The sequence below is a fragment of the Diadema setosum genome, unplaced genomic scaffold (genome assembly GCF_964275005.1).
Source record: "Diadema setosum unplaced genomic scaffold, eeDiaSeto1 scaffold_24, whole genome shotgun sequence".
In the NCBI taxonomy this organism is placed as follows: Eukaryota; Metazoa; Echinodermata; class Echinoidea; order Diadematoida; family Diadematidae; genus Diadema; species Diadema setosum.
In genome coordinates, this window is record NW_027307651.1 from 720,815 (window position 1) to 748,626 (window position 27,812).

The 27,812-nt window shown below is 38.6% G+C and overlaps 1 protein-coding gene and 1 pseudogene across 1 annotated transcript; both read left to right on the forward strand.

Annotated features, from left to right (window-relative positions):
- The first annotated feature begins 1,167 nt into the window (after window positions 1-1,167).
- LOC140245703 (uncharacterized) lies at window positions 1,168-26,675 on the forward strand (annotated as a pseudogene).
- Window positions 10,013-15,386, forward strand: LOC140245707 (uncharacterized). Its single transcript, XM_072325243.1, has 4 exons — window positions 10,013-10,364; window positions 10,798-10,926; window positions 11,601-11,725; window positions 15,372-15,386. The coding sequence occupies exons 1-4, from the start codon at window positions 10,013-10,015 to the stop codon at window positions 15,384-15,386; spliced, it is 621 nt and encodes a 206-aa protein (XP_072181344.1).
- Window positions 26,676-27,812: the final 1,137 nt, after the last annotated feature.

Consider the following 27,812-nt stretch of genomic DNA (forward strand, 5'->3'; position numbering starts at 1 on the left):
GGTTCATGTTTTGAACATTCCTTAGTGAGGTAATGAGAAACCTCTTATGAAATATGAAATGAACGTGTAATATTTTAAGAAGGATTCAACTTTTATTTGATGAAAATTGGTGTTCCAATGGCTAAGGTACCCCCCAAAGAGTGATAATAATAAAAGGCAACAGGTCACGCCTTTTATTAGGATATCTTTTTTCACCTTGTTTTTGGATATCTCAGCCATTTCGAAGCCGAATGTCATTAAATTAACTTTTGATATCCCTTAGAATTGCATGCTCTTTGACGTCTCATAGAGTGGTTTCTGAATATCTTGCAAAACGTTAAATGCTAAATCCTCACCTCAACCAGAACTGCACACACCCTTTAACAGTTAGAGGGTGACTTGTCCGTGAAACATTTCACACAGTGTCAACAACTTGAATATGATAGCAGGTTAGTTTTACTCTTTTATGTATCTATCTATGTGTCTTTTGATTTCACTTACTCACTTACCCAAATTAATAGCTAAGTTCAGACGTATGACTATAAAATTGAGGCTATGATAGACTTGAAGCTATCTTGGCCACAAGGGGCCTCGCACCGTCTGAACGGAGACGGTTACAAGATAGAAGCGAAAAAGCCAAACAAGCAAACTTATGATCTGTGGTATGAGCTCCGTGGCAACAAGATTTTTGCTCTTGTGGCCAGCTACCGTGGGAACGGATTTGCTATTATAGCTCTTCTTTGCAAAGAAGGCAGTGTCAGAAAATGGAATTATTCACGTATTCCGACTGAGTAGGTGTCACATACAGTCACGACACGAGAAGTAGCAGATACGCGCGTCATTGTGCTTCATATTCTTAAACAATGATCACGTTTCCCTTGTCTTTTTTTTCTCACATTCTATAGCCTGATTATTTTGAAGAATAGAAAACTGAATACATGTATAATGCAGATATAACCCTCTTTCCATTATTACAAAAGAGATGAAGTCAATAAAAACTTCCTTAGTTACTTGCCGTACTCCTCTCATGAACTTCTTGTTTCCCTAGCTATGGCGTCAAGACATAAAATCAAGGAATGCGTCGATAAGAATCAATCTAGTCAAAGCCGATGCACACACCGAGCTCCCTCCAACGCTACTTCCATTATACTTACGTGTGTCGTGAGTGGATTCAAGCCTGACATTTCTATGATATGGACCGATGAGTCTGGAAATAACCTTAAATCCATGGCTTCCCGACAGACAACATTATCTGACGACACATACGAGAGGTTCGAGAAAATCGAGGTTTCAGCTAAACGTGTGACAGAGCAAACTTTCGTTTGCATAGCTACCGGTGACTCGCTGAATGGAACGTCGACCAGAGAAATAACTCTTCTGCCTCTATCAGGTTTTGTGAAAAGTTTTCAATTTTGTGTTTCTGAATCATAGCCAGTCATATTATAGTTTATGCCGCCATTACTACAAAATATGCATGAAGAAAAAGTAACGATACTTCAACAAATGTTTTGAATCTCATTTGTCACGGGGATAAGTTGAATCTTAGTTGGAAGTTGCTCGACCACACAATCATAAGAGTCTACTATTAAGAATACACATTTAAATCTATGAAATCCTTTCGTCGAGCCTTTTTTTTTATTTCAACTGATTGAGATAATCGACGTACAGCTGTAACTAAGCATCGAATTAATTAGCGTGGTGGTACTCATGGTAATGCATGCTCGGGCAGGGTTTCAACCTACAGCCTGTGTGCAGCCGTTTGTACCTGTGAAGTCAACTACGTCTTTGGCACTGCGCAATGAAAAATACGCTGATATTGTACAACTATCGAGGAACCTACCGACACGTTTTACGACTTCTTACTCCAGTAATCAGTGAATAACGTGTTTTTACTGTGTCTACATTAAATTTCAGGAAAGCGTCAAAATGTCGGTCTCATCATTGGACTAGGCATTGGTATAACTGCTGCCCTGTCCATTCTATTTCTCCTTGTTCCAAAGTGTCTGCAAAAATATGATCAGAACTGTCTACCGCAAGAAGGTGTCGTGTTTTATCATTCTGTGTTTCTTCACTGTTTTGTTTGTTTGCTTGCGTTCTTCATAAGACCAATGAAAATGAATGCTTTAGGATTCCTGTATTATTCTCCACCCTTCGAAAAGATGTATTCATACGATCGGCATTGTGTTAACGATTTCTGCCATGTCTGCATAAAAGTTTTGATACACACTCAGCAACATTATTACAAAAAAAAAGGCAATGCGAGCAATCTCTCTTATTCCTGTTGCCTAGTTTCGGAAGAATCACCACCAACCGTTCAGCCAACACCGGGTAGCGACGGCGAGAGCAGAAAGTGGTACTCGGTGCAATGGGCGGACCTCAAACTTTCTTGCAGACAACTCAAAGACGTTTCCACAGTGAGTATGAGATGGATGTGTGGAGCAACAACACTCTCCACGCACAAAAGAAGTTTTAAGTTAAATTTTACCATGAGCGTTGAGAGCCTTTCGATGATACATTTGAATCAATAGCCGAGTGAAGTCAATGGTTACCTTTGTGAATTATTCGTCAAGAGGCAGTGCATGAATACAAGTGTTTCAAGCTGCAGTACGCGACACTTCATATCATCGTTATTTGAGGTATTGCAGCCATTTATGAAATAGTATTTGTAACTTTGTAATTCCGTGATGATCTATTTTGAGGCTGATTGAGGGAAGGAATGCTATTCAAATTCTTCCTGACTGCCAAGGAAGACTGAGGAAACCTACAAGAAATTACCTGATCTTCAAAGTTATAATGATAACGCGAGACGTAGGTACTTGGAAAACACTTGTCTATGAAAATATCTGTACGATGTCAAATTTTATAATTTTGATGCCTATTTATGAGCATAGCATGAAATCCTTTCTGAATTGATAAGCAGTAACGGCTGAAGAGCAAGAGGCAGTCAAAGAGGGTTTGTTATTTTTGTTTTGTTGATTCCTTGATGATCACTTGGATCATTGTGATATCGATTCTTGTTATTATTATTTTTGTTTATATTTATCTTATTCATGTTATTATCAATGCCATTAGCAGTAGTAGTATTAGTTATAACGATAGATATTAGTGTCATTCATACCATCATCACATATTATCATCGTCATGAACGGTGAATTAAAAAAAAAGTAGTAGGCCTACCAGTATGCTTTTTCCTACATGGTTGTTGTAGAATATCGGTGCTATCGTTCTTCAATAAAACAGGCAGAGTCGTGCCGTAATCGCAGAGTGAAATTTCACTCCTTGTTTATTTTTTATATGTATTTCAATAAACAAGGCCAAATCTGGTTTCAAGATCGTTTGCCAATTGCAGTCCCTCCCACAAAATGAGCCCTAGCGGAAAGTCGCCGCCTTTGCCGAAGACAGAATCATCAAGCGAAAACTGTCACTTCTATCTTCATTAGAGGGCGTTAACATTCTGGGGAGAAACTAGTACATGCAGAGTTTGGTTCGGGAAGGTAGACTACACCGGGCCCAACCCTTTAGCTACCGGCAATTCAGTGTGTACGTCATACCTGTGTTGTGTACACACAATTCAGTGTGTACGTCATACCTGTGTTGTCAATCTGTTAACAGCGGCTGATTTCAAATTTGAGATTGTTGAGATAGCAGTGAAACCAGTCACTAGCACCGAACTTGAAATCACCCTGTTTCAATCATCAAAACTATTCATCTTTTCCCTTTCAGCCAAGAATATCTTTCAGCTTGTACGCCCTCTACCGATGTGCAATGGCCGCTTTAATCACCGCTATTTTGATATCTTATGTTGTACACGAGGCGGAGACACTGGGCCTGAAGTTTCTCATTTACTTCCCTTTTTGGACACAAAGTACTGGAACATGTTATGTTTGCTTTGCCTGTTTAAATGCTGTGATGGACTTCAAGAAGACCAGAACAAATTCAGCACTTGAAGGTAGTGTGTTCATGTTTTTTCTTTTTTTTTTTGTTATGGCGTAGAAACGGAAAGGGGAGGAGGAATTTGACATGAAATCCAACGACAGGACCCGAAAAGCCCATTCATATAATCTGATGTTTTCCCCCAATGATGGTTGTTTTCTTTTGTAAAGGCTATGTCCATGGCAGGTTAAAAACTTGATTGAGACTTTCCTGTGGTTACCCCTCGAAGAAGTTTTATATCAACTGATATCTCAAAGACAGTGTTTTACAACGTTGGTCTTGATATAAGGAATTACGAAACTTTGCTTAATGATGTTTAAAAGGGTAAACACAGAGACACTCACACACGCGTACACACACAAAAAAAAATCATTTCAATATCAAATCAAAACCAATACCATCATATTATTGGAAAAAAAAAAAACTTCTGAGATGGTCTGGTTACAATTATACTGTCAATGAAATAACTGAAATCTATCATCTACATCTACATTTCATCTGCATTTTTTTTTTTTTTTTTGAGAGAGAGAGCACTTAAAGGAAAAGTCCACCTTCATATACATAAGGATTGAGAAAATGCAGCAAATTAGTTACACATCAGTGAAAGTTTAAGGAAAACTGGACAATCCGTTCTAAAGTTACGAATATTTTAAGTATCTGCGCAGTCACAGCTGGATGAGAAGACTACTGCAGTGTATGATGTCACATGCTACAACTATATAAGGAAAACAAAAAGAAAATTTCAAAAAACTTAACTTTTTGTATAAAGTGCACATTTTTTTGACTTGCTTCTAACGTATGTTAAGGGTAACATTATTCCCCTGCCTCCTGAAAGAGAGAAGTCGAATGTTATTTCGTTATGTAAGAAAAATGGAAATATGTTGAGTTTTCTTTATTCTTTCTTTAGATCATTGTACTCATGTGACATAACAAGCTATAGTAGTCTTTTCATCCACCCGTGACTGAGCAGAAACTTCACAAATTCATAACTTTTGAACGGATTGTCCGATTTTGCTCAAACTCTCACTGATGTGTTCTACTAATATTGCCGCATTCACTCAACCCACATGTCTACAAAGGTGAACTTGTCCTTTTCATTTTGCATTTTATTTTTGCATGAGTTAATTCTACACAATATCTGAGACCCCATGTAGCTCATAGTTGTCCCAGCAAGAACATTTTTTAATTGATGCCTTTAAACTTCACACACTCTCTTAATTTCTAGGACTTAAATTTTAAATCTTTCTTACGATTTAAAATATTTTAAGTCTTTAAGACTTATTTTAGGTGGCTTCGATTAAAAGTTGAGTGTCGAAGCTGTTCGCAATCTAAATCTAACAAAGGCTTAAACTTTCAGCCAATCAGATGATTTGTAAATGACGTCATCTTGAACCGCCTAAAACCGGAATTGGCGCTGGCCGTCGCTTCATGCGCGATGCTAGATAGCGTAGTCATACACACACACATTCACATGTACCGTACTATAGTACACTACTTGTACCAGTCCTAGTACCATCGACCATTTGCAAACGCTATTGACTTGAACAGTTGGTCCTGAAGGCAGAAGTCATGCAGGCCGGAGTTTTTCGAGGGCATGATCTGACGGAAGCTTGACCAAGTTGCTTAAAGGTGAGCATATTATTGTATGAATGCTTTAGAATGTGGTTGATAACTCGATTTGGGACTCAGTAACCAAAGATAAAAGATGTTAAGATGTGCTCTACATTTTTGGCGAGTTTGAGCCTTGCCGCTGTATACAGCGCTGTCCATCCCTGAAGCGCGTTAGCTAGCTGTTCATGGCTATCTAAACATTGTAACAAGTTACATGTAGGCTATAAACGTTATACTAGTATTGTTGGGGGGGGGGGGGCTCTATCTCGGTGAAACTGCAAGTAATAATACAGGGACTCTTATAAAGCCCTCATTCTACCTAATGATTTACGATGTTGGTGTCTTGACTGAAAGGTAACGCTATGGAGTAGGTACCTATGGGCAAAACAGGCTACTGACACTGTACTACCTGTAGCATAGCCGTAGGCCTAACTGTCGTCTAGTGTCGGTTCACCCCTTCCTACACTCTTGTAAGGTTTAATTTATCAATTTCTACGTAGAAAGGCACAGTTCTAGGCCTTATCATGCCCTATGCTGTGATAAAATGTAGGGCATATGCTGTTAGATGGGTTTTATTTTTAACGTTGTGTTTATAGGCCACCAATAGTACTGTTGTAGTAACGGTAGTACTTACCGGCACTACTGGTGAGTTGCAACTGTAACTTGTCTTTCTATAGCTCAGTCAGTATGTCTTTCAATCAGGTTCCAGGTCACAACTGAGGGATGCGCGTACAGGCAATCCCTTTTATACCTCCCCTGTAGACAGGGGGGTTAGGGTGAAACCACTAGGGGCGCTACTACTACATTCCCCCCCCCCCGTTTTATAAAACAAGGGGCATAATAGAAAAAAAAAAAAACAACCCCGGCCAAAATAAAGACCTAACTATAACCCCCAAATCCCGCACAACCGGGGATCTCGCAGAGCCCCACCCATGGGAATGGACAATCTGACCAGCCCTCGGGGGTCTGCCGAGGGCAGTTCAGCGGGCCACCGCCTAGGTCACTCATGTACTGAATGGAGGTGCAAGGGACCGTTGATGTTGGGAGGGAGTAAAGACCCTATAGCCCCAACTAGCATTACAAACAACACCTTGAAATAGGGGAAACACCCCTGTCATGGGATGACATAAGTCCCAAAATATAAGACTGTTCCTATTACAAGGAACACCAATATACAAATAAAAACAGCCAAAGAAAACATTCTTCAAACAAATACGTGAATGAAATGCAGCAGATGCTTAATTGGCGAACCATAACAAATATGTTGCTTTGGCCACCGGAACTCTCATATTATAACCTTAATATGTGACCAAAATAAATTAAACAATTCCCTAGCCTTGCATCTTTTAAAAAATGGAACTAATAAACCAAAAATGCCTTTAATATTTTTTTTTCAAACAGATACCTAACCAAATCTTTCTTCTCCTACAAAATCCTATACAAATTATGATTTACATCCTTGCGTGGGGGTCTGATCCTCCCATTAGGTTATAAAACTAATATCTAGTGGTGGCAGCCACCACTCTCTTTACAGGTATTGGGCTGAGTCAGCTCCAAACAGACATGGGTGTACAGTTGTACTTCGTACACCCAAGAAAGGTGCTGGGATCTTCCTCGCCTTTTAAAAACATACTCCTCCCTAGTGTCCTAACTACCAGGGAAGCTACTCGCCCAGTATACTGGGAAGCTATGCAGGGTAAACCCCTACCTGGAAGGTGTGATAAATCCACCTTCCACAATCACAGGAGAAAAAAATACACATTATATAATATAATATGAATAACATTTAAATAGTAATGAAAATAATAATAATAACAATAATAATAATAGTAATAATAATGATAATGACATAAATAATATCTATATTTATTGTATATTCATAATCTATGTGTGTGACCGTGCATCAACAAACGAAAAAAAAAAAAAGAAATTGGCACGCCCCGATTTTTGTATGAGAGCTGGAAATGGGTAAGAATAGTCAACCAATCTTGACTTTTCTTTTTTTTTTCTAAAAGTGCAAGTCTTCTTCTACATTTTACTAGAGCCTGGGGTCACAAAAAGGAAAAGACAATTAGGTTTTTGTGCAGTTTTTCTGGATCACTTTTTTAGTACAATTGTGTGATTAGGGGATATGTCATGGATTCCTATTTCTTAAAAAAAAAGAACCTGTCCATGCTCATCACTTTCAACTTCAATAACTTTAGAAGAGATAAAGCTACTGATTTGAAAGCATGCATAATTTCAGCTTAATCTTTAAATCCCTTCATTGTTGTTGCTATGGTGGTTATCATCCTGTCATTTGTTCCATTCATCACACAGCTATAGCGCGGCTTGGTGAAGATTAACCGCTTAATAGACTCTGTTCTTCAGAGCCTCTTTTCTCATTTCATACTTATCCAGAGTGTGTACTTTCTTTCCAATATTTAGATAGGTTAGGAGTGTCCATTTCGATTGAGTTATAATTATAATAATCATTTTAAAGCTTAGCGTCTGCTCTTTTAGAATCGGAACTTAAAATCCATGTCTGGCGACTTTTTGCTGGTTTTGTGGTGCAGGGTCACACACACACACACACACATATATATGTAAAGATATATATATATATATATATATATATATATATATATATATTTATATTTATATATATATGACCCTGCATCACCAAACAAACAAAAAGTCGCCAGACATGGATTTTTTTTTTAAGTTAAGAGCAGATTCTAAAAGAGCAGACTCTAAGCTTTGAGATGATGTATACCTCAATTCAGATGGACTCTCCTAACCTATCTAAATAATTGAAAGAAAGGACACACTCTGGAAAGTGTGAACTGAGAAAGCAGGCTCTGAAGTACAGGGTGTATTCAAGCGCTTGATCTTTAACAAGCTACGCCAGCTGTGGGATGAATTGAACAAAAAACAAGATGATGACCACCAGAGCAAAAACAATGAAGAGATTATCAGATTAAGCTGAAATCCAGCATGCTTCATTGGTACATTTTGTCTACGACTGGTACCAACTTTCAATGCAGTAGCATCATTCTTTCCTAAGTTATGGGAGTTGAAAGTGGAGTGTATGGACAGGGTTTTTGAGATATGGGAAGTCGGTTCTATGAGAAACAACTAATCACACTATTCCACCAAAAAGCGCTCGAGAAAAAACTGCTGAAAACACAAGTTCCTGTTTGCGTTATGATCCCAAACTTTGATATAATATAGAAAAAGACTTGCTCTGTCAGAAAATATGAAAAACTCAAGATTGGTTAGGTTGACCCACTTCACAAATTTTCAGTCCTCACACAAAATCACTGTGTGCGACTTTTTTTGTTTGTTTTGTGGTGCACGGTCATATATATATATGAAGAATTTGTTTGCAAAAACCGATAAGTCCATTTTTAAAGATTTTGAGTTACAGTCTCTGTCATAAAGTATAAAATAATACCTTTTAAATGATATATTGGTCACTACATATAAAGGTATATTTTTGAAGCTATGGTCAAAAGAAGCACAAATTTTCTTATTATTCTCTTTATTTTTCTTGACCTTTAATCGCAAATATCTCCATTTGGCAAATGTGGACTTATCGGTTTTTGCAAACAAACTCTTCATATATATATATATATATATATATATATATATATATATAGGGGAACCTGGGACAAAGAGGAACACAGGGCAAAGTGAAACACCCCCATTAGCATATTCAGTCTTGAGTCTAAAGCTCACTCACCAAGATCCCTCTAGGGATGCTCCATCTTTTGATATCAGAGCTGTGTAAATTAATAATTGTATGTTTGTCTTTAGGGAAAATATCTGTCTTCCATACCTCAAAACCAACAATTGATGATTACATATTCTATGCCAAATCGTCATGCTTATCTGAAATGTTATCTCGGAAACCATGGTAACAACGATGCGTGGATTTCAATTCAATTCAATTCATTTCAAAGTTATTTGATTTCAATATAATGTAATACATAGTAATTTAAGCTTCCATAAATCATGGTTTCAGAGAGAGTAAATACTGGCCGACGTCTCAGTGATGCCTGTCGGGAAAACTTATTCATGATTGGGGCAAAGTTGACGGGGCAAGGTGGAACATGTTAACTAATGGACTTGTGGGTAAAATTAAGTTTGGTACGTTTCCACGCACGCCGCATGGCTTGCGTTTTGTATTTCACTTTGCCCCAATGGTCTGGGGCAATGTGGAATTTTCATACTTTCTTCAAATTATCTTTCTTCAAATTCACAGTAATGGATAAAACTGATAATTTGAATACAAATCTTACTGTCGTTTGTTAGCGGTTGTCCTCAGGTAATAGTTTAAACAGAAAATCTTGCTTTACTCCGCTTTGCATTACCGTTTTGGCTGGACAAACATTATTGGTCAACTTTGCCGCGGATTCCCCTATATGGAGAGAGAGACAGAGAGACAGAGAGAAAGAGTTTTAGCACAAAGTGTGTGTCATCTTGTGAACTTCTTGTTTCACTAGCGATGGCATCAACACATGTAATCGAGGAATGCGTCAATAGGAGTCAGTCCAGTCAAAACCGATGTACGTACCGAGCCCCATCCAACGCTACTTCCATTATAATTGCACTTACATGTGTCGTGAGTGGATTCAAGCCTGGCATTTCTAGGATCTGGACCGATGAGTCTGGAGAGAGACTACAATCCATCGCTTCCCTACAGACAACACTATCTGACGACACATACGAGAGGTTCGAGAAAATCAATGTTTCAGCCAATCACGGGACAGAGCGAGCCTTAGTGTGCATAGCTACCGGTGATTCGCTGAATGGAACGTCGACCGCTGAAATCACTCTTCTGCCTATATCAGATTTATGAAAATTGTCAATTTGTTGCTTTGAATGATAACGAATAGTAGCATTGTTTTCGTCAATCACTAACAGAAATTATGCACAACAAAAATATAAACAATACTTCAACAAATGTTTTACATCTGATTAGTCACGGGGAAGTCTAATTTGTGTTTGTAGTTTAAAAAAAAAAATCTTGACCACACAATCATATAAAAGTTTATCTTACTATTAAAAAAAAAAAAACACGTTTAAAAGCGTTAATGAATTTCGCATAGTGAAGGCAAGGGCCAGTAACAATGTAATTTGATGAAAAACGGCTTTACCCGTTAAAGTCAACTACGTTTTTGTCACTATGCAAAACGTGTTGACGTTTTAAGATTATCGAGATATTGTTTTACGCCTTCTTATTCATGTAATCACTGAGTAACGTGATTTTATTGTGTCTTTGTCAAATTACAGAAAAACGTGATAATGTCGGTCTCATCTTTGGACTTGTCATTGGTATACCAGCTGCCGTATTCATCCTGTTTCTCCTTGTTCAAAAATTTCGGGAAAAACCCGATCAGGACTACATATCGCAAAGAGGTGTCGTTTTATCTTTCTGTGTTTATTCATTTAATTGTTTATTTTCGGGTTTGTTTGTTTGTTTGTTTTTTTTTGCTTTAAAGGGTGTGTACAGTTCTGGTCGAGGTGAGGATTTAGCTTTTAACGTTTTGCCAGATATTCAGAAACCACTCTATGAGATGTCAAAGAGCATGCAGTTCTAAGGGGTATCAAAAGTTTATTCGATGAAAATCGGTTTTGAAATGGCTGAGATATCCAAAAACAAGGTGAAACAAAGCGATCCTAATAAAGTTGTGGCATGTCGCCTTTTATTATTAGCACTTTTTTGGATATCTCAGCCATTTGAAAACCAATTTTTATCAAATAAACGTTGAATCCTTCTTAAAATTGCATTTTCTTTCATATTTCATAAAAGGCTTTTCATTATCTCATTTAGGAATGTTCAAAACATGAATCCCCATCTCAACCAGTACTGTACAGTCCCTTTTAAAAAATAATCGGATGAAATTTGATGTTGTGACGTTGTCGGCTCTTTGAATAGTCATATTTGACGATCGGCATTTTTTTAATCACTTACTTATGCTATGTCTACTAAGTGATTTTGTGATAGACTGTGCAATAGATTTAAAAGAAAATACGAGCATCACGCCCTTTTTAGCAATATGATTAAATGAAAAGCTATTCGTGTTGTCATTTTTCAGGGGAGTCACAACCGAACGTTCAGAGAACAATTGATAGCGAAAATGAGATGAGAAAGTGGTATTCTGTACAATGGACGGACTTCAAACTTTGTTGCAAAAGGCTCAAAGACGTGTCCACAGTGAGTATTGGGCGGGGGGGGGGGTACACCAACTTCCCTCCTCATATAGACGAAAAGTTGTTTTTTTTTTTTTTTAACAATGAGTATCTCATTATTGCTCGTTGTGTTACTTTAATGATACTGAAAACAACATAGTACTTATTAGTGCTAATTTTTGTGAAATGTTTCAATGTTCAAAAGGATTTGCTATGTACACACAGCACTGTCTCAGTTGGCATAATCACAGTGCCAAAAAAAAAACAACAACAACAACAACAACGCTGTTAACGGCACTCTCATGATCATTATTGCAGGCATTTAAATCAAGGGGAGGCTTTTCGTTTCATCATCATCTTCCTTTTTTTGTTCAAAAAGACTAAAGAAAGGGAGATAGTTTCAAAAACGGTATGTTCCCTGAACTGCTTAACTTTTACCACAGCAGAGTAAAAAAAACAACAGCAACAAACCAAACAAACAAACGTAAAACACACCGAATACCAGATCTTTAAATTTTACAATACTATGTAATGCGAAACTTTGGAACTTGGACAGAATTTGCCTATAATGCTTTTACTACCTCTCATTTGACACTGTCGCATGGAATTCTCACTGGAATAATTAGCAGTGAGATTGCCGGACAAAGAGAAAATTTGCAGGTGTTGTTGATTTTGTTGTTTTCTTGATAATTACTGGCCAAGGGTCATTATGATAATGATTGTTGTTTTTATAGGTTTTCTTGTTCATTTTACACTTTTAAAATTCAATTTCATTTTTTTTTTCAGTGAAATTCTTCCCGAGGAACTCACAGAATGCAAATCCTAAACTTCAATTTAGTCAATCGTCATTGTAATTCAAAGACATGGCATTTAAAATCGTCGATTTGCATTTAAATTCGTCCCCGCCTTCCATCGACGTGAGAATGTAAGAATCAATTACTTCTTTATTCGCAAAATTTCATGAATCTTTCAAACAAATTCGTCGGATACCGTTGGCTCTTTTACTGTGAGGGTGAACTAAGCCTGCATCATCTCACTTACTCCCTTTAGTGGGATCACTACATTTTTCCTGACCAGTTTGCTTGAAAACACACGTACACACACACACACACACACACACAGAGGGTACAGGAGATTGAAAGATAAACGACAGTCAAGGAACGTTGAAAACAATAAAGACAATATCTAATCAAGTCGTGACAACTTTTGGACTTGAGCTCTGTTACTCGCTGATTTTATGTTATTCCATGAAGATATAATTTATTTCAAAATCTTTTCGTCAAATTACATGGCGTGAGCTCAGAGCCCGTGAGCTGTATGAGTTTCAGAATAGTATTTCACCTGACAATAGGGAAACTTACGTATGATACATTTCAACCTAGAAAATCACGTTTTCGCAGCTTTTTATACGATCAACTTTGAAAATGAGACTGATTTACTGCTTACACGAATGCACTGAAAGTATGGTCCCAACTTCCCAGGCGGACTTTATGTCGCTCCCTTCCACCCCCCCCCCCTTCCCCTCCTTTTCAGCGTAATAGAGGTGGACAAAATTATGCAGCTTTATTTCAATTTCGAAGCTCTTCGAGTCAGCATGATAACGACAACATCAAGAATTGTTTCTTCGAGGCAATAATTTGACTTTCGCAGTATCAATTCAAACAAAATAATCTGGTTTTTCTTTTCTAATTACTACTGATGCTAGTTGTATGTCCCACATGACTTCCTTAAATCGAACTCAAACACCAGCAGTCGAATTAATGTGATCACAGTATAGAATAAAATCTGTAACGCTTCTATTATCTTTACACCACCACGGTATTAGTCCGCGGGATCGATCTGGAATTGCACGACAGAACGTGAAAGATGAAAACCTTGCCCCGAATTCACGAAGGCGGAACATATTGAAACTATGGTTGAAACCATGGGCAATTTGTATGAAGTGCTAAGTGTTGCATGGTCTATTTCATTACAAAATCAGTCATTTCGTCGACGAAAAACTCTTTTTTTTTCTTTTTTGTAACGAAAGAACATTTCGCTGTAGAAATGGTCATTTCGTCGCCGAAATAACTAATTTTGTGACTAAATAAGCCATGCCACACTTTGCGCTCATACAAATTGTCCAGGTTTAAACCACGGTTTTTGTACCACCTACGTGAATGCGGGCCCTGGCTAGACTCATGACAGACACATGACGAGGAAGATAGATAAGGGTGCCAATAATTTCAACTCTTCTTCAAAATACTACAGGTTACAGAAAACATTTATGGCGTTTCCCACTTTTGATCCTCAACAGTTAGAAACTAAAATATCAGAAAACACAGCTTAAGACTGTTAGAGTACAATTAAGTTAGGGGTGATTTCAAAATGAAAGCATCGATCTGTTTCATTAGAGGGACAACATGATATTGGCGGAGATGAGGATTTGGCTTGCCATTTTTTTTTTTTTTTTTTTTGGTGAGATATCAAGAAGCCACTCGGTTTTAGAATGATTAAGTATTACATAAACAAAGTAAAACAAAGCGATCGTACTAAAAGAAAAAAAAAACACCTTTTTAGGATTTCTGTGTTTTGGGTATCTTTGTCATTTCAAAACCAGTTTTCATCAAATAAATGATATAATAAATATAATATATATAATATAAATTCCTCTTTGCATAACAAGTCCTACCAAAACTACACGATCCCTTTAAATCCATGATTAATTTTTAAGTTAAATCCAGGTTTTGGAGAAATTTCACTCTCTAAAATAAATGGTAAATTCCTCTTGTCATTACAATTTTAATCATATCTTATAAGAGGTTTGTCATTATCTCACCATAAAATTTTAGAAAACTGGAATTAGGTTACAACCAAAACTATACGATCCCTTTAAATCCATGATTGGTTTTAAAGTTAAATCCATATTTTGGTTAAATTTAACCCTCTGTACAAAATTGAACTCTTTACAGGAACCAGTGTTGTGTTTGTCCATCTGAATTGAGTTATGCATAATTTTAAAGCTTAGAGTCTGCTCTTTCAGAATCTACCTTTAACCGGAATTCCATGTCTGGGGACTTTTTGTTGACAAAAGGAGTGGCCTTGTACTTACTCTCTTTTCCAAGTCTCAGCTACTAGGCCTTGTTGTCAAAAAGTAATATAGGCATGCAACATCGGGCCCAGGGGCAGATATAGGCATTCCGTAAAGGGGGTTAGCCTTTGCAAAATTAAAGGGAGGGGGCACGCATTCTCCCCCATTTTTTTCCTTTTTATTTCTTTTGTTTTAACCAAAAATAAAGTGGGGGCGCGGACCCGATGCGCCCTCCTCTTGATCCGCCACTGGGGCAAATTCTCGTTCCAGACACTTTACCAACTGCAGTCCCTTCCACAAAATGTTCCCTCCGCTGTAAGACCATCCAGCGCAACCTGCTACTTCTTCGTCGTTTGAGGGCGTTGTAGTAGAGCGGCTAAGCACCAGAATCGTTCACTTTTTGAAGAAAGCATGAAATTTTGCACATGGTATCTATGATACATGAGGATTGTAGAAAAAAATGAATCCAAAAAAATAGCGCCCTCTGGGGGCCGCCATTTTGAATTCCAATATGGCCGCCAAAATCATAATACTTTTGGCCATATCTCCTGTTCTATTGCACCTAGGACTGAGATTCAAACGTCTTTTCCCATGTTTTCAGTGTCTAGGAACATGATGGCAGTATTGAAATTTATGTCAGAGGTCCGCCATATTGAATTCCAAGATGGCCGACAAAATAAAATTACTTTTGCGCTCGTTTTGTCCCCCTTTTTTTTTTTTTGCTATTTCACCTTGGAGTTAAATCTAAACGACTATACCTGTTTTGTTTTTTTTGTCTAGAAAATTATTGCTTATTATCAAAATCTACATCAAAAGTCTGCAAAATTGAAATTAAGAAATAACACCCTCTGGGGCCGCCATTTTGATTTCCAATATGGCTGCCGAAATCAAAACACCCTCTGTCCATATTTCCACTTCTATTGCACCTAGGAGTTCAAGTGTTTTCGATGTCTACAAACACATTGCCAGTGTCAGAACTTGCATCTGGGGTATTAGATTTCAAGATGGCCGCCATGCTATTACACAATAGGTGACAATATACGATATGCCTATGTTCTTGATACTTTTGAACATATTTCAAATGAGCTCATTTCACCATATAGCAACAATATAGTCGTTTTTGCAAACCTGTGAATACTTGATATTTGCACGAAGACAAGCACACAGTTCACACATATATATCCATTTTGGTGATTTGAAAAATGTTGGTTGTGTCAAAATCAGAGGATTCTCAGATGGCCACCATGTAGTCGGCGCTAGTGCAACCACTATTCCTTGACTTTCCCAAAATAAGAGTGTTGGACAGTTCGACTCCCAGGTAAGGATGTTGGCTATCCTCTTGGAGTTTCTGGCAGAGGATCCAATAATCAGCGAACAACTGCACTGTTGATGAGATGTTTGTTTAGATTTTTGTGGTATAGATGAAAAATAGGAGATGAGGATGTCCTGTCCACATTTTATCTGTTCTGATCTCCTACTTATAACATACCCCTCCACATTTGCAAAGTGCAGTACATTCCAGCTTTGTCTTGAAGCACTTGCAGTTCCCCTTGCAAGATCTGATGCAGTTACATGAAATTAATTCAAGACAAGCTGCTTCGGCGATGGGCAAGGTGGACCACTTCGGAACAAAACCATCAGATTCGGCCGACTCCCACCCCCATTCAGTGACATCAGGAATTTGAGGTTGTATTTCAAGTGATTGTCCCCACACATGGCCTGACTGGTAAGATGATCGCTTGATGTGTTGTTCTAAGACAGCTCTCGTGGGAGGGATGTTCTCGATGTTTCTTTTCATTTTTGGGAAAAGTTCCATTCTCGCTTCATTGACACGAGTCTCATCACTGGTCCGGCAGTACATCAGGACAACGAATCGTTCAAGTTCTAAAACAACTTCATCTGGTAGTTGTGCTGTACACGGCCGTGACAGTGCAACAAACGTGTTGGTGATATTTGGCCATGCAAGCCAAGTCTTCCATGCAGATTTCTTCCCGTGGTTGGCAAAGTAGGATGTTACATCACATCCAGTGAATGCGTGAAAGAAAAGCAATCCTTTGGCCATCTCTGGGGATATTGCACGGGCAATTTCATGGATTGGAATGTACCTGAAATCCTTGCCAGTTCCAAAAGCTATCCAGAGTTGCTCGATGTCTGGTAAGTCCTGGAAATGGGCAAGAGCGAGCACAACAACATCAGTATCAACAGTTCGTATCATTGCTCTCTTGAACCCGCAGTTCATAGCATCTTTGACATGAAGAAGGATCCGCGTATCTGCTTCTTCATGCGAGCAGGGTTGAAGTCCATCTGTGGTGTAATCCTCTCTAGAAGTGACAACAGAGTCCAGTAGGGTGGAAATGATGACCTTGTCACCTGTGTCCTTGGAAACACATTGCTGTCCTAAGAATTGGAAGAGTTCATCCTTGTTGTCATCATTCCGCAAGAAGTTTTTCCAGTTCCCTGGAAGCTTCACATTACCAGACACCCTCTTCCTTGTCCCTGTACCTCTGTTTGCTCTTGTTGAAAGCTTTAAACTGTTCTTGAGATACACGTCCCAAACGAGATCAACGCGCTTGACCTTTCCAAGCTCGAACAAGATGTGCGGGATGAATGCTTCCTGTGCATATTCAGCGAAGGTTTTTGATTCCTTTACTGGAATCAGATGCACAAGCGCCGCACCATCAAGGATTGTCACATCTGTAGATGGAGTGTTTGTGACAGCTGACGGAGTATTGATGAGAGTCTCAAGCAATCTAACCAGATCTGATTTGGTTCCTTGTCTAAGTGTTCCAGACGAAGAAAGTGATGGGGGATATTTTTGGTTTTCATACTTGAAGAACTCTTTGATGTCACCCTCTCTTGTCTGACTGGCAATGTATAGTCGTGAGAACAATGCGCAGTCGCTCTTCAGATCCATTATTGTCTGCTTTTCCTTGGATGGACCCACTTGCTTTCGATTGCGGAAAAGCGGAAGTGAATTTCGTTTGATGGGTGCACTGATGGGTGTTTCGTTTTTCAAGAGGCGTTCTTCGATGAAGGTTTGATACTTTCTCTCTCCCAGGGTGTGAACTTGCTCCATACCCTCCACAACTTTCTGCGGCATGACTTCTTGTGAATCTATTGTTACCAATTCCTTTGTACGATCCATGAACAGATTCCCCAACTCATCCATCACAGCAACGAGGGAGCGCACATCATCAGCAAAGGATTTTTGCACAGATGGACTCTGTTCATGATGCTTTGGATTAGTATCCGCAGGTGACTTGTCAGCACTGCTCTCATACTCTTCAATGGCCATGGCTAGATGCGGCCCTGCCACCATCCATCGTCGTAGGGCACCTGGATCTTCTGTCAGACCGATGGCTCCTCCGTTACCCTTCACTTGAGCATTCACCTGCTCATGCGCGTGATCCAAACCAATTGCAGAGTATGGATTCCCAGTTTTGTTTGATGTGAATGCACCACGCATGAAGAGTTCATGTACATCTGGGCACTGCTCGGCAAGTCTTGTCATGTCCTTTATGTGTACAGGGATCCAACGGGCATAGTGGATATGGTCTAGCGCAAAGAACCATGGAGCTAGTTGAGACAATGTCTGCACGTACAGCTCAAAATTTGATGTCCGAATCGATCGCACAAATGCCAACAAAGTCAGTTCCAGATCAAGCACTGTGCTCCAAAATCGAAACATAGGGTGGAACTTGCTTCGCTGCTCACACCATTCTGTGAAGCTCTCCTCGGAGACAGGATCCTCATGGATGGCTGATTCTTTTTCCTTCCTGAAAGCTTGCCTTTGGAGAATGTACAGTGAAGAAGCAGTAATTTGATGGGCTCTCCTTGTCCTTGCTACATGTGATGCATGAATGAAACTATCCGCTGTCCCTTGTGTAGCAACTCCTGCTTGGGCGATAGCATTACTCCAACCAGTCCCATCAAGCAAATCACCAAGCATTTTCAAGACAGCCATTTCGATATGAAGAGGGCCTAACATCATCACATACTTGTCTTCACCATAGCGCTCTGGGAATCGCCACTGGATCTGTTTCCCAAGGGCATACAAAGGTTGGTCCATCGTCAATACTGGTGTTTGTCCTGGGTTTAACAAGTGTGTTGCTTGTTGGTTGGTATACATGCAATGCATTATTGTTGCAAATGAGTGTGATACTTCACGAAATAATGGCATCAGTGCAATTGTAGTCGGCAGCTTACAGGTATGTTGCATCTGCATATTTGCATGGTATGCAGCCCAAGACACAAAATCACCAACCGAAAGGTCTCCTTCTTCCATCAAAGATAACTGCTTTTCAAGCCATTTGTTCTCATTTCTGCGGTCTTCATCAAACTTGTCTCTATCTGGTCGCATTGGTCCGTACGTCACTGGTGCTTTGTATTCCTTCGGCATGGATGGTGCAGGCAAGATGTTTGTGTATGCCAGAGGAAGAGGATGGATTCGCTTGTCTGTTTCCATGTCAACGAGACCTATCGGGTCAGCATCTGTTCCTTGATTGTTCTCAGTGGGGTGCTGACATAAGGAATGGGCAGTTCCATGAAAAGAGCCAACTGCTGTCGTTGCGCTGGGATTATGATCAATGTTGTCAACCTGTCCTGTCGTGAAAAGATCTTTCTTCAACTGAGGCGGGCAGACTACTCCATCCTCCTCAAAGCGATTGATGATGCCATTAGCGATAGATGATGATATTTTGAGAACCCGATCATATGATATTGACAATCCATGCTTGTGGAGGCTGTCAATCAACTCACGATTTCGTGTCTGCGCATGAACTTTCAGGCCTATGTAAGTCGGTACAGGGACCTCTCTGTCAGCGTTATGTCGAACTGCATCTTTCGTCACACGATTGCCCTGTATGCTATTGAATATTATGAGTTCACTATTGGTTCGAGCTGCTCGTGTCGACGAACCATCTTTTCGGGTCTGCGACTTGATACTCGGACCATCAAGGATCATATTGACCAGTGCCAGCAGTCTGGTAGGGACTGTGTTTTCAGCTGAATCATTTATCAAGGATCCATTGAATTTTCTGCCATGGGAGAAAAGTTGTTTCCTGATAATTAAAGCTGCCTTTGCCAGTTGTAGTGCTTCAGAATCATCATCATCAAAGCATGTCATTTGGATGGCATCTCCGATCGCAGTGTCGTATGTCAGGAGAACATCTCTTCCTTGCCTCACAGCTTTCAGATATGGACAATGCAATAGGAGACGCTCTTTCAGGCGGGTTGAATTGACCGTTATCTCTGTATTGTCCGGACTCAGTTCCACCAGGCGCTCTGTGTACACAGAGACAAGGTCGGCAAGACGGAAGACAGGAACACTAGGCCCAACCATCCTCCTTTCATCAATGTAAGAGATCAGCTCCGCAAGTGCGATACTTTTATGGGACGAGTCGTGACTGTCAGAAGAGCTTTGAAGTCTTGTATTTTTCACCCGTTTATACCTATAGAGAGAATGTGAAACACAAATTAATGTAAAGTTTGAAGTCTAAAACATTCTTAAAATATCTGTTCAGAATTCAAATATTCTTTTGAATTAATTCATAAATATATAAAACAAACATACAAAAGCGAACACACAATTTTACATGTTTTTATTTATCGATGCCTAAGCAACCAAAGGAATTTTGCAATTTTGTGCTGGGAGGGTACAAACTTTTATATGTTCCTTTGAAAAAAAAAAATTGATATCATATTTTATATCACCACCACACAGATCTTTGATACGATAACGCATGTATCAGCATCAAACGATATAAAGCCTGGTATGAAACAAAAGATTTGAGGAAAACTTTTTACTAATTTTCTAGAAAGTTGCTATTTGACCATTAGTTATTTGCAAATATGGTGAGTGCAGTCTCATTTTGTTATGTAGATTTGAACATTTTGGTCTGTGCTAAAAACAAAAAACAAAAACAAAAACAAAACAAAACAAAAACAAACTGATATGCACTTTTCCTATGATCGTAAACTTTGTATTATTATATTTAACTGTTTGAAAGTTAATTTGAAATCATGATTCATCTCACCAAAATACTACAACCATAGAAATATAAAAACATGGCGCATGATTTATGGGCAGTGTCTACTTTTTGTCAATCTAGGCAGTGATCAACATTTAAAACTCTCCATAATCCTTTACCTATATTTCATTGGGCAATGAAACATCAGCACAGGTCGCCCCTCACACTAATTTCTCATAAATCAACGCACCTGTTGTATAGATCCGACAGGCAAGTCTTGTGATACTCTGCATCCAGTGCTATCATATCACCTGGGGCCAATTTAGCCAGGAGTCTTGTATCTTGAAGCTCTGTGGCATACTTTCGAACTGTCTGGTCCATCCCAGTTGTCGTAACATCATGCAATCCTGCAGTTCCAGCTTCTTTATCACAGAAAAAACAAAGAGCTTGATCCTGTCCAGTGCAATGGTCGCCTTGAACACTAGTCCGTCTCACTTTAACTCTGCTGCTGCAGCTGTTGCCGCTGTCTGCTTCTAGTTCATGCATTTCTATTTGCCGATCCAATCTCAAGTCGCTGAACATATTCCGGCAAGTCTTATGCCACATTGCTTTGTTCGTTTGTAATGTCTCTTCAATGCCAGACCCATCATCTAATTGTTCAGGAACAACATTCAAAGGAACTTTGCCTAGTTCTTTAAATTTTAACAGATTTGTCGCGAATGACTGATAACTTGTCCCTTTAGCTTCATGATTCCCTCGCCCTCTACCCTTCCAAGGCTGGGTAAGGTATTCTGACGATTTCTCTTGACAGAGAATGCAGAGGGTCCAGTCCAATGGAGGCCGCTTTACTTCAGCCAGTTCGCCAGGCTTTACTAGTCTGAACAGCTTCGACATCATGTATCACACAAGTGCTGCTGGACTGTGGGTAGCATCTGCACATCGGCACACTTGCTAATTGTTGCTATTCTCAACCCTTATCTTCCTCTTGATCCTGGAAAAAAGAAGAAATGGCATATGATAAATCGATAAGCAATAATCATGGTGAAAGACTAAAGTCTTGTAAGAATATAGCGAAAAGTGTTGAAAACTTCTCGATGAAAGTTTTAGCCAAATGCAGTGCTGCCAACACTGCGTGAGACATTTTAAATTTTACTTGGCAGGGTGAAACAGGCAGCTAAAACAAAATTTTACACAATGATTTGAATGAAAAAGATGAAGCATACTTCCAACAGCTGAATCAAATATCTTGTTCGTTGGACAATGATATCTATTGCTTTAGAAGTATTCGTTTGAGTGTCAAAATAATTCTCTTTAATACTGGGTGTATTGGCAGGGATCTTTATGTTTTATTTTGAAATAACTTATTTTTAAATAACAAAGGCATTTATTTCAGCTGTTGCAGCTTTTTGGATGGCTTATTTCTAAAGAATAAAGGCATTTGTATCAGCTAATGCAGCTGTTTGGAAAGTTCTGGGCTTTATTCTATTTATTCTAATCTGTATTTATTTGCTTTAGTACTACCTTAGCAGCTAAAATATTGCCTGAATCTTCAAATGTCTCCCGCAATGTTGACAGCCCTGCAAATGCGATATAATCATAGTGTAAAACACGGTGGCCATCTTGGGGTGTATCATGACAGGCTGTATTTCAAAATATAGAAAAAAGAATACGAAAATATCTTCATGGAATGCAATATTAGATTCATCAGTCCCCTCCCCCCCCCTTAAAAAAAAAAAATCTTTTAAATGTCCAGCAAACATATCATACCCCACTGTTTTCAGTTTCTCTTACGCATCTTCGTTAAGATACAATTATAATGAATGAATGCTAAACTTACCTAATTTTGTCCAACCAGAAGTCCATGTCTTCGGAAGAGAGGGTGCATGTCTTCAGAAGAGAGGGTGCTTGTCTTCTTCACTATCTGATGAACAGAAAGAGAAAAAAAAATTGTTTTCAACTTTTTTTCATGCTTTTCTACATACAATGGAGACCAAAATTAGATAATATTGTATTGAATTTTAAATTAAAATATGATGGGGTTGGGTGTTCAAAGGCTTAACAAAAGTAAACTGTCTATTTTTTTATTTTCAATTTTGCTAAAATTCTGCATTAGATGATAGAAAATATCATGAATATAATTTTGGAATAACATAAGCAATAATTCTCAAGAGATTCATAAAATAATCAATGCCATCTTGTTGAAATTGAAATTCTAAAATCGTCTGCTCAGATACCCAACCTGTCCGGACGCTCAAGAAATGTGATAAAGTGATAAACAATAATCATGGGGAAAGAGTTGTAAGAATATAGAAAAAAAAAGTGTTAAAACTTCTCAATAAAGGTTTTAGCCAAATGCAATAAAATCGTATTGTGAAACACGGTGGCCATCTTGGGGTGTATCATGACAGGCTGTATTTCACACAAGCCCTGTCACAATTACTACAAAGAATACAAAAATATCTTTATGCAATGCAATACTAGATTCATCAACCCCCTTCCCCCCCCCCCCCCCAATTTCAAGAAAATATATCATACCCAACTGTTCTCAGTTTCTCTTATGCATCTTCTTGAAGATACCATTATGATGAATGAATGCTAAACTTACCTAATTTTGTCCAACCAGAAGTCCATGTCTTCGGAAGAGAGAGTGCATGTCTTCGGAAGAGAGGGTGCATGTCTTCGGAAGAGAGGGTGTATGTCTTCTTCACTATCTGATGAACAGAAAGAGAGAAAAAAAAATGTTCACAAACTGTTTAAGCTTTTCTGAAATGGAGACCAAATTGGGTATCATTGCATTAATAGTATGGGGGTTGGGTGTCCAGAGGCTTAACGAAAATAAATTGTCTAATTTTTATTTTCAATTTTTGCCAAAATGATGCATCCGATAATAGAAAATATCATGAATATATCTGATTTTGAATAATACTAGCAATAATTCTCAACAAATTCATAAAACAATCAATGCCATCTTGTTGAAATTAAAATACTAAAACTGTCTGTTCGGATACCCAACCTGTCCAGACACTCAAGAACTAGGTATAGTCTACCCTGTATTCTAGAAAGAGAATTGAAATTTCTAGTGTTGCCAACTTGAGGAGGAATAGCAATTGCTTTTGCTGCAACACCATTCCTGTCCTAAATGGATTAGAGTATGTTCATTTTCTACTTTTTTATATTTATAAACCAAAAGAATGACATTCAAATACACTGTGCATTGATCTTAAATTCTTTTATGTATTAACTCCATTGCTTTTTCAGTCCAGGTCTACATTATGGTCCTGATGTAGGTCTAGACAAGTATAGATCTACATGCTTTTGATTACACCACATTTGTTCTATAAAGGAGACAATAATAGTTGTATTCTAGTGAATCCTTTATTGAATTCACAATTTCAGTGAAATCTATGATATAATTTTATTCCCGGACCCTATCCTGGCTTCGGCCTTATGTTAGATCACGAACTCGAGGCTAGACTAGACTACCTAGGCTAGGGCCTAGATCTAATTGAATGATCACAAAAATCTATGATGTCTCAACATTTTAATTCTCTTCGAAATTACCAGTGGAGACTGCATGCATACAACTTCATTTGACTGTTAAACACTCTTCTGAATGATCATAGATCTATATTTGTATATAAATCTACGTGCAAACACCACTACTGTCACCCGACACAATTTTGACTGGATGGGACTGGTGAACAGTAAACCTATTCAACATGGAAACTATTGCAAATACAAGCATTTATCCTGATGAAAAAAAACATTGTTTCATATCAACTACAGCATCAAAATATCATTTTCTACATGAATTAATGCTAAACTTAGCAGAGACTTACCTGAGTAGACGGCCAAGAGATGTCAATAGATGAACAAAACTTTTCACCAACCAGAATAAAGCAGCTGCCCATGTCTCCACAACAGAGGGCGCATGTCTTATTCACTTTTGTGATTCTGAAGAAATTGTTATTACTCTCTTTCAAGGGTTATAACTTTTTGATAAAAAATGTAATAATCACCAACTTTTCACAATCTATTCAGCATACTTCAAGATATTTTTTTGATTTATTTGATGACATTTAGTTGAATAATGATCATTTTACAGAATGTTGCATCTCATGGTAAATCTGCAATTTTCAGAAAAAATGTAAAACGAATAGGTTTTCCTCCCATTATCAATAGAAATGTAAATTTAAAAAAAATCTAAATTGGTTCCATTATGCTAAGAATTTAATTTTCTTTAAATTCATACCTCATACATGTTAAAAACATGTTTTACAAGAAAGTTATAAGCTATTTTGTACACAGGTGTTAAAATTTTGGCGGCCATATTGGAATTCAAAATGGCGGCCGCCAGAGGGCGCTATTTTTTTGGATCCATTTTTTTTAATGATCCTTAAGTATCATAGATACGATGCGCAAAGTTTCACGCTTTCTTCAAAAAGTGAACGATTTGGGTGTATTTTGGGTCTTAGCCGCTCTACTATTGATATTCTGGGAATCAGAATAATACAGGCAGATGGTTCTGAAAGCTAGGCTGCATTATGCCCAACGCAAAGATACTCACTCCGGAGTGATACACGCCATTAAAACAAAACAACAGCAACAACAGTGTCCTGAAAATAGTATCAACGTCATACTTTTGCACTGCTAGCATCGACTGATTTTTAGTTTTAGATTATGGATGGCGCTAGTGCTGAGACTAAACCCAGCAACTAGCATCTTACCTGAAATTACCTAGTGTCTAGTTTTATAAAACTTCCAGCGAGATTGAATTTGATAGTTGGATTTCACAATAAAGAATTTATTTTAAGGTTTCGTTATCAACAGTTCAGTACAACATCATTGAACAGTTTGTCAATTTTCAAAACAGTTCACTTTTTTTCTCTTTCAGCCATGGATATTATCTTTCGTTGTATACGCACTCTACCGATTCGGAATGGCAGCCTCTTCCCTCCCTATTTTGATATGGTGTGTTGTACTCGGGGCAAAGACTCTGGGCCCAAAGTTCCTCATCTACCTCCCTTTCTGGACGATTGCTACTGTAACTGCAACATGTTACGTTTGCTTTGCCCTTTTTAATGCTGTGATGGACTTCAGGAAGAGCAAGACAAATGTAACAGTTGAAGGTAGAGTGTCTTCCTTTGGTGGAGTGGAAATACATGTAGGCGGGGTAGGAGGAAGCGAAATGCATTATTTTCCATTTGCAGATGAAACAGAAACCCAGCTTTAGTGCTTCAAAAAAGTTATAAAATGTGATTAGGCATAAAAACCAATGTGAAAATAAAGTATAAGTAGAATAACGTGTAATCAATGTTAAGGGGATGGCTAGTAACTGATCAGTGTACACCAGTGGGAATGCTGGGGATGATTGTTCCAATTCTTGTGGGATTCATTTAAGACCATTATTATATATCTATTGTTGTGTGAAAATCATTTGCTGAAGAATGGTTTCATATGCATGTAATGTGCAGTTTAATGGTTCCAGGCTAGCATGCCTGACAGTGACTTAGTTGTCACTTTCGTTGTACTTTCAGACACATTTCGATACTAGATTCAGTGGCTTCTCTTTAACCTCGCCGCCACTCCTTCAATCATCGTAACTACTTTCTACTTGGGGGTCATGTACTTTGACCTATATATACTACTTTTACAATCTCGTTTTCACCGTCGGCTTCCTCATCGAAATCTTACTTACTCTGATCGTCGTCCGCTTCGTACACGTTGTCTACCCCCTCATGTTCCTCGTCATCTACCTGCTCTTCATCGTCACCTACTTTGCGGCTGGGGGAACGGACCCGTTTGGAAACATCTCTGTTTCTCCCGTGCTCGACTTCAAGAACAAACCCGACACAGCAGCCGCAGCCGTTGTGGGCGTGACTTTCGCAGTGCTACTGGCTCAGGCCATTTTAAAGGAATTGTACGCCCTCCGTTGATAGGAGAATAGCAGAAGCCGTTCCCCCAACAACAGAAGCCGTTCCTCCTACAGAAGAGCCGGTAGCCGTCGAGATCGAACCCCTTAACGCTTACACGCGCCTTTATCGTAAACAAACTGTCCATGTATGGATGACTGGGAGAGAACATACAAAAGCTGTTCCTGTAACAGAGGAAGTTCCTTCTACAGAAGCCGTTCCTCCTACAGCTAGCACTTGTCGATCTTGAACCCCTTACCGCGTAGTATAGCAATACACAAAAATATAATGTCCATTTATGAATGTATGGATGTATGGATAGGAGGAGAACAAGAACCGTTTCTCCTACAGAAGCCTGTCCTCCAACAGAAGCCGTTCCTAATAAGAGGCTGTAGCTGTCGAGCTCGAAGTACTCACGGCATAGTTTTCGTGGTATTAAAATGGCTCCTTTACCATTCACAAACTGAAAAGTCTAGGAGAGAAAAGTTGCTGAATACATGTTTAGCCCTAATCGCAGAATAGGAGTATGTCATCACTGTTGGATTGGTCCATATACCTCAACTTTTGTCGAATGTTTCAATAATGTTTCAAATATTCTTCATATTCAGAAAAGATAAAAACAAAGGTACATCTGATAATAAAGTTGTAACCAAATTTATATTTGCGAAATTAAAGAAATGCGCAATCATTAAGGTACATCTGATAATAAAGTTGTAACCAAAATTATATTTGCGAAATTAAAGAAATGCGCAATCATGATCTTTGCTGTAATCTTGTTCATTGGTGGCAACAGTGGTGGGTGTTCCACCCGCCCCCACCCCCGTTTTTTTTTTTTTTTTTTCTGGTTGGATAGTCCTCCCTTATTTCTTTGTTAAGCATGATATCCCATTTTCCTATTTGGTTTTCGTTTTTGAAAAAAAGAAGAAGTATTTCGGCAACTTGTTCAAAAATGTACAATTTTTTTTTTTGCTTGAAAGCTTTTCAGATTTTATACCAAAAGTGTGCACTACATCGTTTGATTTTTTAGATGACTTCGGTTTTTTTTTTATACAAATACCGTATTTCATTCATACCCAAGGCGTCAGTCGTCCTGTTACCTTTGCGAAAGTCCCAGAATCCTTATAGCCCAAAGAGAATTAAAGCATGAAGGAGTTTGATGAT

Bases quoted from the DNA above. Each gene is read 5' to 3' on its own strand.
- LOC140245707 (XM_072325243.1), top strand. From the start codon at position 10,013: ATGGCATCAACACATGTAATCGAGGAATGCGTCAATAGGAGTCAGTCC. The intron at 10,365-10,797 runs GAAAATTGTCAA...TTTGTCAAATTA, and splicing joins TCTGCCTATATCAGATTTAT to CAGAAAAACGTGATAATGTC. The intron at 10,927-11,600 runs GTGTCGTTTTAT...CGTGTTGTCATT, and splicing joins GGACTACATATCGCAAAGAG to TTTCAGGGGAGTCACAACCG.